This window comes from Esox lucius, chromosome 16, assembly GCF_011004845.1.
Source record: "Esox lucius isolate fEsoLuc1 chromosome 16, fEsoLuc1.pri, whole genome shotgun sequence".
NCBI lineage: Eukaryota > Metazoa > Chordata > Actinopteri > Esociformes > Esocidae > Esox > Esox lucius.
Window position 1 is genome coordinate 29,307,737 of NC_047584.1, and position 14,043 is coordinate 29,321,779.

The 14,043-nt window shown below is 42.9% G+C and overlaps 1 protein-coding gene across 4 annotated transcripts in view; it reads left to right on the plus strand.

The window, feature by feature from the left end:
* The window catches only part of LOC105023524 (vacuolar protein sorting-associated protein 13B), a 366,155-nt gene that overhangs the window by 287,689 nt on the left and 64,423 nt on the right, over positions 1-14,043 (plus strand). For all 4 annotated transcript variants that reach the window (XM_029113576.2, XM_029113574.2, XM_029113577.2 and 1 more), the window contains exons 39-40: positions 9,922-10,124; positions 13,043-13,268. In XM_029113576.2, coding sequence (XP_028969409.2) covers positions 9,922-10,124; positions 13,043-13,268 — 429 coding nt within the window. The remainder of the gene's footprint in view (positions 1-9,921; positions 10,125-13,042; positions 13,269-14,043) is intronic.

Sequence of the window (14,043 nt, forward strand, 5' to 3'; positions counted from 1 at the left end):
TCTGACATCTCGCCTGTCGAAAAGAGATTTATCACTAAGTGTTCCGGCTGTTTACCATAAACACAAGGTCCACTACATGTGGTTAGGGGCTAAATCTGTGACAGTTCCCCTGTGGCCTCACTATTATTGCCTGGGAAATATAAATCTAGTACAATAGCCTGACTACCATAACCCCAGTACTATAGCCTGACTGCTGCACCGCCAGTACTAAAGCTCCAGTACTATAGCCTGACTACCATAACCAAGGTACTATAGCCTGACTACCATAACCCCGGTACTATAGCCTGACTACCATAACCCCGGTACTATAGCCTGACTACCATAACCCCGGTACTATAGCCTGACTACCATAACCCCGGTACTATAGCCTGACTACCATAACCCCGGTACTATAGCCTGACTACCATAACCCCGGTACTATAGCCTGACTACCATAACCCCGGTACTATAGCCTGACTACCATAATCCCGGTACTATAGCCTGACTACCATAATCCCGGTACTATAGCCTGACTACCATAACCCCGGTACTATAGCCTGACTACCATAACCCCGGTACTATAGCCTGACTACCATAACCCCGGTACTATAGCCTGACTACCATAATCCCGGTACTATAGCCTGACTACCATAATCCCGGTACTATAGCCTGACTACCATAATCCCGGTACTATAGCCTGACTACCATAATCCCGGTGTTATAGCCTGACTACCATAACCCCGGTATTATAGCCTGACTACCATAACCCCAGTATTATAGCCTGACTACCATAACCCCAGTACTATAGCCTGACTTCCATTCCCCAGTACTATAGCCTGACTGTTACAACTACATTAGGCCTGGCTGTCAGTTAAGAATCAGGAGCCATTTTGGACTGAGTATCTGAGTGTTGTGCTCCTGGAATGCTCTGTGTTGGCCTGCAGGAACCAGAGATCTGCAGCCTGAACAAACAGGTCACAAGGTTCATTGGCATTTTTCTAAGTCATGGAAAATGAATGTTGTGTTTTCATCACCTCCACCTGGCTACTGGAGGAAATATTAGGACTCTGAGATTACTACCAATACATTACCAATAAATTGACAGTATACTGTCAATTGACTACCAATAAATGAATAATCCATTGCCAATTCATTACATATAACTTATTATTTTATTGCTGTATTGCCGATATGGTATCAATACATTACCAATATTCTACGAATACACAAAAAATGCATTATAAGTGTAAAAATACATTAGTGTAAAAAATACATTACCAATAAATGAACAGTGCACTACCAATAGACTACCATTACATTACCAATAAATGAACAGTACACTACCAATAAATGACCAGTACACTACCAATGGACTACCAGTACATTACCAATAAATGAACAGTACACTACCAATAAATGACCAGTACACTACCAATGGACTACCAGTACAGTACCAATAAATGAATAGTACAGTACCAATAAATGAACAGTACACTACCATTGGACTACCAGTACAGTACCAATAAATGAACAGTACATTACCAATAAATGACCAGTACACTTGCAATACACTCTCAATACATTACTGGTGCACTGTCAATTCCGTTCCAGTATACTACCAATACATTTCCAATGCACTACCAATTCCATGCAAATATGTTAAAATACATTACTAATGAATTACCAATCCATCGCCAGTACATTACCAATACATTTCCACTATCATATCCCTATATTATTTGCCGATACACTCCCACTGCAATACTACCAGTGGTTGGATGGTGTTCTCTGAGCAGGCTGAACTGACCCAGGTTTTAGATTCTGCTTCTTCCAACGAGGAACATTTGTTTTACAGCACCAAGTTTCTCTTCCAGAGCCGACTGCTATAAATAACCTAATTTGTTCCTTCCATTGTTCTTCTTGGTTTTATGGGTCTCGTGGACGTGTCGGTGCAGATACTCAGATGGTGTGTTTCCAGATGAGTTGTCATCTGAATTAGACATAAAGTCTTATGTTACTAACAGATCATTGGTTGTCATGGAGGTTCTATAAGGTACACTACATTTAATGCCCCAAATGGCCCACTATTCCCTATGTAGTGCCCTACTTCCAACCAGGGCCTTAGTGCACTTTGTAGGGAACAGTGTGCCCTTTGGGATGCGCTTCAGCGGTTACAGTTGTAGCTCAATCCGTCTTAGACCCCTCCGCACTGGCTGAAACCTCCGACCTCAGTAACAGTACACCTTGGAATTCTGGGATTCTGATGGCTGTGATTCCCGTGGGCCGGTTCTCAGCCACAGTAGCTCAATAACTCTGTGGGAATTACACACGTGGGAGAGAGAGTGGAAACAGGAACGATGGGAGTCGGCGGGGAGTTAGAGGGATACAGAGAAAGAGAGACAGAAGGAGACGACATGTGAGGGAGAGACATGTGAGGGAGAGACAGGTGAGGGAGAGACAGGTGAGGGAGAGACAGGTGAGGGAGAGACAGGTGAGGGAGAGACAGGTGAGGGAGAGACAAATGAGGGATTTAAAAAATTGTGCAGTCCTATACACTAGTCCTATGAACTAGTCCTATACCGCAGCCCTATACACTAGTCCTATACCACAGTCCTATACACCAGTCTTATACTGCCGACCTCTACCTCAGTTCTATACACCAGTCCTATACACAAGTCCTATATACCAGTGCTATACCTCAATCATATACACCAGTCCTATACCTAAATAAGACTGGTGTATGCACCAGTGCTATTTAGTTGTATGCACCCGTGCTATACACCAATCCTATACACTAGTGTTATACCTCAGTCCTTTACACCAGTCCGATACCTCAGTTCCATACACCAGTTCTACAAACCAGTCCTATACCTCTGTCCTGCCAAACACGGGCTGTGACAATTGTGAACTATGTCGTGAATGTCTCGATATGTGTCCCATTTCATCAAAACCACTTTGTTTTTGAAGTTTTACAAAACAACTTTTACATGGCTTTCATGCTCTAACCCCAAAGCCAACATAAGCTGTTGCTGTTAGCGAGACAATGTTGGGCCTATAGCAGGATTCCTTAAAAAGAAATCCTAAGTCCCTAAATTAACTTCAAAACAAATGTTATAGAGGCCAAAATGCTATGACAAGTTGCACATGTTCAATATCAAATGGGTTTTAGTGGAGTAATGTGGGGTGTTTCTCAAACATGTTCTATACAAAAACCTTTTTGAGTGAGATGAAACACATTACTGTGTACATGTAGAGCCTAGCTGGTTTCTGTTTTCTACCAGGCTGTGGGTTGAATGCTCACTAACAAATGTGTAAATAAATGTGCGCACAGAAAGTGAGAGAAATAATATTGCTGTGCACAAGAACATTTTTGAAATAGTTTATTTCGGCTTATTAAACAGGAAACTGACACTTTACATCCTGTGTTTGTTCAGAGTGGATTATTGAAGAAATAGTCAATTGACAGAGTCATCACAATTTGGATGAATCCCCTTTGGGCTATGATCATAAATATACCCAACTTTGTAGTTTAACAGTTATATTTAATTGTGTATATATTAATAAAATAATTAAGTTATGGGGACAAATCTGAGAAAGGGTTTAAGTTGATGGTAAAACTTATTTCTTTGTTGAGAAAAAGAGGGATTTGTGTAAATTCTGCTTCGTGTTTTGTAGTCAGCAAGTGAGAAATAAACAGCACATTGTAGAAAAATTGTCAGTTTAGCAGAGAAAGCGATACTTCTATTTATAGGAATGGTTACATACATGTGTTTTCTGCATAGACGTTTGTTGTCCAATTTCTGCCAGTGTCCTCTAGCTAGTGGTTCCACTAGATGACAAAATGCATTTATCTTAAAACAAACAAAAACGGACGTAGGTACAAGAAGATGACATCAGACTGTTTGCTACTGAAGAACCCAATTAGCTGTATTCTTTTCTAGAACCATGTGTGTTCTGTATCTCCATGACAACCAGTCGCCGGGTTCCAGGGATCAGTTCTGTTTTGTCTGTGGTAACTCTGTCAGGACTCTGGATGTGCTAATGATGTAAAGGGCTGTCTAATTGATAACAGTTTGTCAGGGGAGTTATAAATCGAATCATTTATGGACGTGGTGGTCATATAGGAGCTGCCAGAGAGAAACATACACTCTAAATCTGACCGCACTCTGGGATTAGCCAGCGTATTTCAAATCAAAATTGTTTCCAGTCGCTCCTGAGTCCCCCTGTGTCATATCTATACATCTATCTATCCAACTGTCTTTCTATCTGTATCTCTCTCTCTCATACACACACAAATACAACATAAGTGTTGGTTAATAGCGTGTGGCGCAACAGCCATAACCATCTCAGGTGTCATGGCCAAGACATAGAGAAACCTTTAACACCAGAAACATCCATTATATACCCTTCAACAATATTCAGCTTAAAAACCTTGCAACAACAGTCCCCCAAAAGACCCCACCACAAGTCACCGCAAAGACCCCACAACAATAGTCACCTTAAAGACCCCACCACAGGTGACCGCACTAACCCCACCATAAGTCACCTCAAAGACCCCACAACAACAGTCATCTCAAAGCCCTCACCATAAGTCACCTCCAAGCCCCCACCATAAGTCACCTCAAAGACCCCACCACAAGTAACCTCAAAGACCCCACAACAAGTCACCTCAAAGACCCCACAACAAGTCACCTCAAAGACCCCATCACAAGTCACCTCAAAGACTCCACAACAACAGTCACATTAAATACCTTGCAACAACAGTCTCCATAAATACCTTGCAACAACCGTCATCTTAAATACCTTGCAACAACAAATTCTGCTGTTTTGTGTGCTTGTGGGGTTCTGGTATAGGCATGGTCTATTGGATCAGACACCTCCTTCACTGCCTGGGACTTCACAGAACAATGATACTTATTTCCTTGATAAACATCGCAGAACAATGATACTAATTTTCCTTCATAATTGTCACTGAACGATGATACTCTTCCTTTTTGACATCACGGAACAGTGATACCCTTCCTTTTTGACTTCACGGAACAATGATACTTTTCCTTTTTAACTTCACAGAACAGTGCAGTATTTGTTTTAATAATTGCAGCGAAACAATGGTAAGCTTCTCTTTCATAGGTTTCACAAAACAATGATATGCTTCTCTTCAATAGACTCCACCAAACAATGACATGCTTCTACATAATATAATTCCTTGAACAATGTTAAGCTTCTCTATCATTGAATTCACCAAACAATGATATGCTTTACTTTTATAGACTACAAAGAACAATGACATGTTTCTCCTTTATAATCTTCACAGAACAATGATACGCTTCTTTCATGAACTTCACAGCACATTGATACACTTTTCGTTCATAAACCTCGCAGTCAAATGCTTGACGGAACAACAACTGACAAGTTAGATTTGAGATGTTGTGCAACCTTCATCTGGAACTTATTGACAGAACGTTTTGCTCTTCGTTGTGTTTTGTCCCCAGAGCATCAATGAGCCTGAGTCTGAAGTCAAGAGAACAAAAATCATCTTGTAAATGTAATGTGTTTCTGACACAGGCCCAGAACTCCACCTGGTTGTATTGCCCATTTTCAAATTGGTTCTTCAAGCTGGGTGGGAACAGTTTCCTGAAACATGCCTTGTGGATTTGGCATGTTTTTGTCTTCCCTGTCTGGTGTGGTGAATGCTACTGTCCTGCCCTCATAATCTAACATTGAATCTGAACTCTAATTTGACCCTTAACGTCTCTGCTCCTTCATGGCCAGCTTAACCAACATGTTTTGGAATGTCAGTCAACCTGCTCATTCAAAAATGGAAAAACAATCGCTGCTAGCCAGACACCAAGCTAGAAATAAAACATGGATAACCCAGTTTAAAACTATTGGTAAAACATTCTGTTCTCCAACTCCCAACAATGAAGTGAATCTAAATTGAAGTTTGTGCTGGATCGGAAAAATTATATCGTTTGTACAATGCAGTCCAAGCAACCAGTGTGTATAAACTGGTTCCCCAAATCAATCAGACTGTGAGGCCTGGCAAGACCAGGTGGTTATATGAAGTAAGTTATGGCTTTTATAACCATAGATCCCGCCTCTTAATTTACAGATGTCCCCAGCTCAACGTTAGGCAGGCAGGCAGCCAGGCAGGCAGAGCAGTAAGCCGGCCTGACATGGACCAGGCTGGCAAGGAACACATAACAATATACAGGCTGTCCAGGACCCAAGGCCTGCTGGATGTCCTGATCTAGTGCTGGACATGTGGAGGAAAAGAAGAAGTGGAGGGATGGAGAGATGGAGAAAGAGTAACAGAGACAATGAGAGAAGGACGGAGAGATGGAGAAAGAGTTACAGAGACAAAGAGAGAGGGACGGAGAGATGGAGAAAGAGTTACAGAGACAAAGAGAGATGGACGGAGAGATGGAGAAAGAGTTACAGAGACAAAGAGAGAGGGACGGAGAGATGGAGAAAGAGTTACAGAGACAAAGAGAGAGGGACGGAGAGATGGAGAAAGAGTTACAGAGACAATGAGAGAGGGACGGAGAGATGGAGAAAGAGTTACAGAGACAATGAGAGAGGGACGGAGAGATGGAGAAAGAGTTACAGAGACAAAGAGAGAGGGACGGAGAGATGGAGAAAGGTAAAGAAGAACAGAGAGGAGATTCTTTGATGCTCCTTAGAGCAACACAACATTGTCTTGTAAGAGGGTTCTGATTTATACCTCTGTCCTTCCGGCTCTGCACAGTTGTGTTTGTCTAGCAGTCAGGAGGGGATGGTAACCGTCTGTCCGTTCGACTCTGGCCTCCGACACTCAGCTGACCATAACTTGACTACGATGAGGAGTCTCCAGTTTGAGGGCGATTAGCGGCTGTCGCTACTCACCACATGATGATGGGCTGCAAAGCCAGAACACAAGCTCAGATCCTACTGGGCTGACACACACACACACAAGCAGAGGGAACGGACACTTTGTGTGTAACAGCTTTCTTCCCCCTGGCACCAGATCAGACATCTACTAGCGGTAGCCGTGTGACAGGCAGCCTCATCACAGCCAAGGTCTCCACGGAAACGCGTGGTCATTATGGGCTGGCTGGCTGGCTAGGAAGGCAGCGAGGACTTCATCCTGCTAAACCACTCCCGGTTACCAGAGATTGCAAGTATAGCTGTTCCATGCCGTCGTGCCATGCTTCCAGCAGCTCCGGTCAGCCCGCCTGTCAGTGACGCGTCGTGGAAGAAGTGGAGTCGCAGCGTTAGTCACTGTAGGACTGAACCCGAACCCAGTCAGGGTGAGAAAGTCTCTGATATAAGAAATGATCTACGCCTAGGCAGTCCGCTGCGGTTCCTGAAAGGCCAGTGCGGGCGTTCCCCTCCGCGGCCCAGTGCAATCAGAGGACTCATCAGGAGAGGATCAACCGTAATGTGTTACGGCTCTGAATCAGAGTTTCTCTCCCTGCGCATGATAACCCCCTGAGTGAGTTCATGGCACAGGTTAAAGCCGGAACAAGCAGCCGGCCAATAAGAGAGCTTAATCAATCATATTCTTCTAAGAACATATGTCTCCCAAATTAGCCCGATCTGATTCACGTCTCCCGCAGAGTATTCCATGGTAACAGAGTTCAATAATGCACTCCTATCCAGCGTTGTTCCTTCTCTCCTTTCTTGTTCAAACCTTTTCCACCTCTCCTCTTCCTCTCCTCTTCCTCTTTCTCTCTTTCCACTGTACTTGGCGTGGTTGGCTGGGGAGCGATCAGGATGTCTTCCAAACCAATGCAGAAGTCAGCAAAGTGCAAACCGGCTGCATTTCCTATTTGACGGAGGCCAACGGAAACGTCAACATATTGTTAAGATTTTAAATGATATTTTAACCCAGGCAGGCCAGCACTAGGAAACCCTGCAAATCTCTCAGCCTTGTTTTGTTTTGCTGTCCTTGTCAGCACAAGGACACAGCACAGTCAGAATGAAAACAAGACAGAGCCATTGGTTATTGAAAACATCAGGATCTAAACAAATGGTAGAACAGGAGAGAGGAACAGAGCCGCTAGCTTCATGTTCCTCGAACCCTTCTCTGCTTCTGTCACAGGCCGGCAGAAGCTGTTTGAAAAGTTGGACCGTAGATCATGTGTATTGTTGACGAATTAGACCAGAAGACGTAGTGAACACCAGGCACAGAACCACGCCAGACCCGGGATTCAATCTAGCAACCTCTGGATCACTGTTCGGATGCTGTAACCACAAGACCAGCATATGCCAGCTAGGGGTTAAGTGTCTAAGACACAGGGATCAGTGAGTTGAGACCAGAGAGATGTGTTGAAGACACAGGGGTTTAGGGGATCAGTGAGTTCAGACCAGAGAGATGTGTTGAAGACACAGGGGTTTAGGGGATCAGTGGGTTCAGACCAGAGAGATGTGTTGAAGACACAGGGGTTAAGGGGATCAGTGGGTTGAGACCAGAGAGATGTGTTGAAGACACAGGGGTTTAGGGGATCAGTGAGTTCAGACCAGAGAGATGTGTTGAAGACACAGGGGTTTAGGGGATCAGTGAGTTCAGACCAGAGAGATGTGTTGAAGACACAGGGGTTTAGGGGATCAGTGGGTTGAGACCAGAGAGATGTGTTGAAGACACAGGGGTTTAGGGGATCAGTGAGTTCAGACCAGAGAGATGTGTTGAAGACACAGGGGTTTAGGGGATCAGTGGGTTGAGACCAGAGAGATGTGTTGAAGACACAGGGGTTTAGGGGATCAGTGAGTTCAGACCAGAGAGATGTGTTGAAGACACAGGGGTTTAGGGGATCAGTGGGTTGAGACCAGAGAGATGTGTTGAAGACACAGGGGAACCAATGGCTCCAAACATACTGAATGTGCTGTTCTTTTTCATACTGGTTTCCCGTGGGAATCGAACTCCCCACGCGGGACTGGATTAGACAAAACATTATTCGTTTTTTACTTGGAGGAGGTCATCATAAAACCAAATGTTTTCTCAGTAACTGACCTTTTTAAATAATGGCTAAATAGAAATGTCAATGATGACATATAATTACTTACTATGCATTCATTTTAATCATAGCTGATGACCTGGTCCAGTGCATATTACATACCTTATCGATTTTATAATACATAATCAATTCAGCCAGTAGGGAGTTGGGGATGATTTGGTTGTCATGATTATGTCTGGCCCAGGTTGGATATTTTTTCAGGGCCCCTAGTCACAATAAGTTCCATGGGATGTTCAGTGATCTGTCATGACAACCATTTAACGTCACCTACTTCCCTTGCTTCTTCTTTTGTGATCAACAGGAACAATGATTTGACATCCTTCTATTGGACAATAATGTATGATAACCTTGGTAGCTGTCTCCTTCTCCGTTCTCCCCCTTTCCTCCTCCCCTCCCCTTCCACCAAGGCCTTGTAGAAGTCTGTGTTTGGAACATATGTGAGGGGCTCTGTTTCCAAGCCAGTGCATCTATTTGTGCTGGTTCACACATAATTGCACTTTGGGTCAATACTGGAATCCCTGTGCCATTTTGCCAGCTCTGGCTCGGGCTTTGAAGAAGTATACACAGGGTTTTCTGCTCCTAACCAGCCAGACGAATTCATGTTGATTCATAGTCTCTGATTCTGCGTTTGTGTCGTGCTGGTGTAAACACGGGGTATGTTCAGTAAGGCAGAAACAGACAGAAAACGATGACAGTGAAATTGGGACGCTATGTCAGAACATTGACCTCACAAAAACATTCACTTGTTTTTTCCTATGAGCGTTGACTTTGCTGAAAACTACTTTACCTTGGAAAAATACTACTACTTTAATGTGGTTTTCCTACCCAGCAGTACCCTGAAAGCACTGACTACAGCTGTTCTGGATAGGAGTGTCTGTTTAGTGACTCAAATGTAAAATGGCCGACAGGAAACGCTTGTTCTAAACCAAATATTCCCACTGTGTAGATCCAGTCCAGTCCGCCTCTCTGCTGTTGGAGCTGCAGGATGTTCTGGTGCGGACGGGTCTGAAGGATCGGAGTCGCCTGCTGCTCGGGCCATTCTCTTGTAGCGCCGCCCTGGAGGCCCGGTGGTGTAGGCACAGCAGCAGCCCTGGACCTGAGGCTGGAGCTCCGAAACTACTACTGGACCTGAAAGGAGGCCTGCTGCAGGTACGCCGGTCACCTGTAACCACTCAAACCTCCGGGTCACACAATTCCTGAAATACATGAAATACATGCATAAGCTCCCATTGTCCCTTGGCACAAACTTTTTTTTTCATGTTAAAGGCGCATTTAATGTCCCCTAAGACAGACTGTCTACCATGTTTAATCTAACGGTAACCTTAAATACTCATCTGTATTTACTCGAACTAGAAACGAATTTGCCCTTAGAAAGCTAATTTACGGTTACTAGAAAATGCAGTAATTCAGTTCACTTTCAGTCCTTTTCTGTGACCTGAAAATGTCCGTGGACTATAATGGATGTTACCCGAATTTACCTCGACTGCATCTCTCTTCAGATGAACTGGTTATGTGAGGTGCCAGCTCTTGCATAACACAAAGGGAAAAGTCCCTTAAGGGGTGACTGATGCTTGTTACTAGTAGTATTCCACATTACAGCAGGGGAAAACCTCTTGTCAGTTTCCATAATGCTTTTATTGCGTGCCATTAACAGAAAGATCACTTACAACACAACACTTAATACATAATCATACATTTCCTTCTGCAAATATGAAGCGTTTATGGTGTTTTTAATCAAGTCCTCTGCCGAAACCACACAAATTCCTTCCGTTCCGGCTCCAAACCTGAGAAATCCCCACATTTTCCTGTTATTACATTTAGTCACAATCCTGCAGCATCAGTGTGCTGAGCCGCACAGCGCGGGTCCATGTGTGAAGTGTGTTTTGACTCAGAGACTCCTGCATTCCTGGCCAAACCCAAACCACAGCTCCAGAACCAGCGTGCTGTTTCATGGGAAAGGGGAATACCACTGGTTACAGCATCAGGCTGCAGCTGATGATAGTGGTCACCCTGTTTTCTGTCCTGAATCGCACCCAGTTCCCCTCATAGTACACTAGTTTTGATTCATATAATACTCTATTTTTGACCTATACAGTATAGTACACACGTTGTGACCGATATAATACACTAGTTTTAACCTATATAGTACACTAGATTTGACCTATATAATACTCTAGTTTTGTCCTATACAGTATAGTACATGAGTTTTGATGTATATAGTTCAGTAGTCTTGACCTATATAGTACACTAGTTTTGACCTATATAGTACACTAGTTTTGACCAGTATACTGTAGTAATATAGGGATTAAGTATTACACTTTAAAGTGCGAGCTTGGCGATGGTGGTGATGTTTTGGCATGGTGGTGATGTTTTGGCGATGGTGGTGATGTTTTGGCGATGGTGGTGATGTTTTGGCATGGTGGTGATGTTTTGGCGATGGTGGTGATGTTTTGGCATGGTGGTGATGTTTTGGCGATGGTGGTGATGTTTTGGCATGGTGGTCATGTTTTGGCGATGGTGGTGATGTTTTGGCATGGTGGTGATGTTTTGGCGATGGTGGTGATGTTTTGGCATGGTGGTCATGTTTTGGCGATGGTGGTGATGTTTTGGCGATGGTGGTGAATAGTCGGAATTGATGCGAACAACATGCCTTTTTAACCGACAAACCGCTGATGTAAGTTTGATGTTTGTAATCCGCTGTCACACATCAATATTAGAAAACAGTCAATTAATATAATGTCTACTTATCACAAAGGTCAGTGTTTCAATTTCAATATGCAATCCCATTTTTTTATAACAAAAAAAGTTGTTCACTATATAGGGGGTAAGTAATGCAGTATATAGGGGATAAGAAATGTTGTATAAAGGGGATGTATAGATAATTAATGCACTATATGGGGGATACATAATTAACTATGTAGGGGATAAGTCATGCACTATGTAGGGGATAAGTCATGCACTATGTAGGGGATAAGTCATGCACTATGTAGGGGATAAGTCATGCACTATGTAGGGGATAAGGCATGCACTATGTAGGGGATAAGGCATGCACTATGTAGGGGATAAGGCATGCACTATGTAGGGGATAAGGCATGCACTATGTAGGGGATAAGGCATGCACTATATAAGGGATAAGGTATGCACTCTATAGGGGATAGGTCATGCACTCTATAGGGGATAGGTCATGCACTATGTAGGGGATAAGGCATGCACTATGTAGGGGATAAGGCATGCACTATGTAAGGGATAAGGCATGCACTATGTAGGGGATAAGGCATGCACTATGTAGGGGATAAGGCATGCACTATATAAGGGATAAGGTATGCACTCTATAGGGGATAGGTCATGCACTCTATAGGGGATAGGTCATGCACTATGTAGGGGATAAGTCATGCACTACATAGGGGATAAGTCATGCACTATGTAGGGGATAAGTCATGCACTATGTAAGGGATAAGTCATGCACTATGTAAGGGATAAGGCATGCACTATGTAAGGGATAAGGCATGCACTATGTAGGGGATAAGGCATGCACTATATAAGGGATAAGGTATGCACTCTGTAGGGGATAAGTCATGCACTATGTAGGGGATAAGTCATGCACTATGTAGGGGATAAGTCATGCACTATGTAGGGGATAAGGCATGCATTATATAAGGGATAAGGTATGCACTCTATAGGGGATAGGTCATGCACTCTATAGGGGATAAATAATGTACTGTATCTGTAAATAAATAATGCACTATATTGGGGATAAGTAGTGTACTACATTGGGGATAAGTCACTGACTATGTAGTGCACCATAAGGAGATACGTTTATGGACATTTTATCATCTTTGATTAGTTATTCTTTGGATTCTAGGTGGGTACAATTAATGATGAGGTAGAACAGAAAATCACCAGTATCTGGACGGTGTGGGGTAAGAGTGGAATACCCCTTATATAGGATGTAAGTAATGCCTGTATAGTGGTTGAGCTGTGCACTATATCGGGGATAGGAAGTGCTTGATGTAGGGGTGATTATCACGCCGGATAGGATGTAATGTTTCTCCCTTTGTGTGTTGCAGGTGTTCTGGGGCCAGGAACATGTTTACTGCCTGAGGATGGTGTACCAGCACCTCCAGGAATACCTGCAGAGACACCAGGAGACCGAGTCTGGGCCTGGAGTTGAAGTGGAAAAGCTTTCATGTGACAACCAGCTGCCCCTCTCCCCAAGTAAAACCCCTTCCCCCAGGACCGAACACAGCTCAGATGACCTTCGAACTGGGCTGTTTCAGTATATTCAGGACACAGGTAGCCTTCATATTTTAGTAAAACTTCTACATATTCACTCCTAATAATGAACACTATAATACTATTCAAAACTAACTATTCGTAGTACAATACTACAGTAACACTACTAGCTATTCACTAATAACAATATACTGTGACCTATTCACCCTACAACAGTATTTACAATTAGCCCTTTACACTACAATGCTAACTGTCCACTACTAACTTAATTATTCACACTACAATACTAACCATCACACTAAAATACTAACCATTCACACTAAAATAATAACAATTCACACTACAATACAAACCATTCACACTACAATACAAACCATTCACACTACAATACTAACCATTCGCACCACAATACTAACCACTCACTACTAAATATTCACACTACAAAACTATTCCCTACTAGCTATTTGTTCTACAATCCCATTTCCAAAAATGTTGGGATGCTGCGTAAAATGTAAATAAAAACAATGATGTGCAAATTGAAACCCTATATTCAATAGAAAATAGTACAAAGACAAAATGTCAAAGGTTGAAACTAAGACATTTTATAATTTTTTGAAAAATACAGCCCTGGAAAAAATTAAGAGACCCACTGCACCTTTTTCTTTCCTTTCCAAAAAAATCAAAAAGGAATGTTTTGACTGAGGAACAGAATGGTTGAAATTAAGAGACCACTGCAAAATGAACACTTCTGATCCTCACTCAAAACTTTTCTTTTCAAAAAAAGACTGGAACAGTTGTGTAATGCTAAAAAACTTAAAAGTATCAAAACAACTAA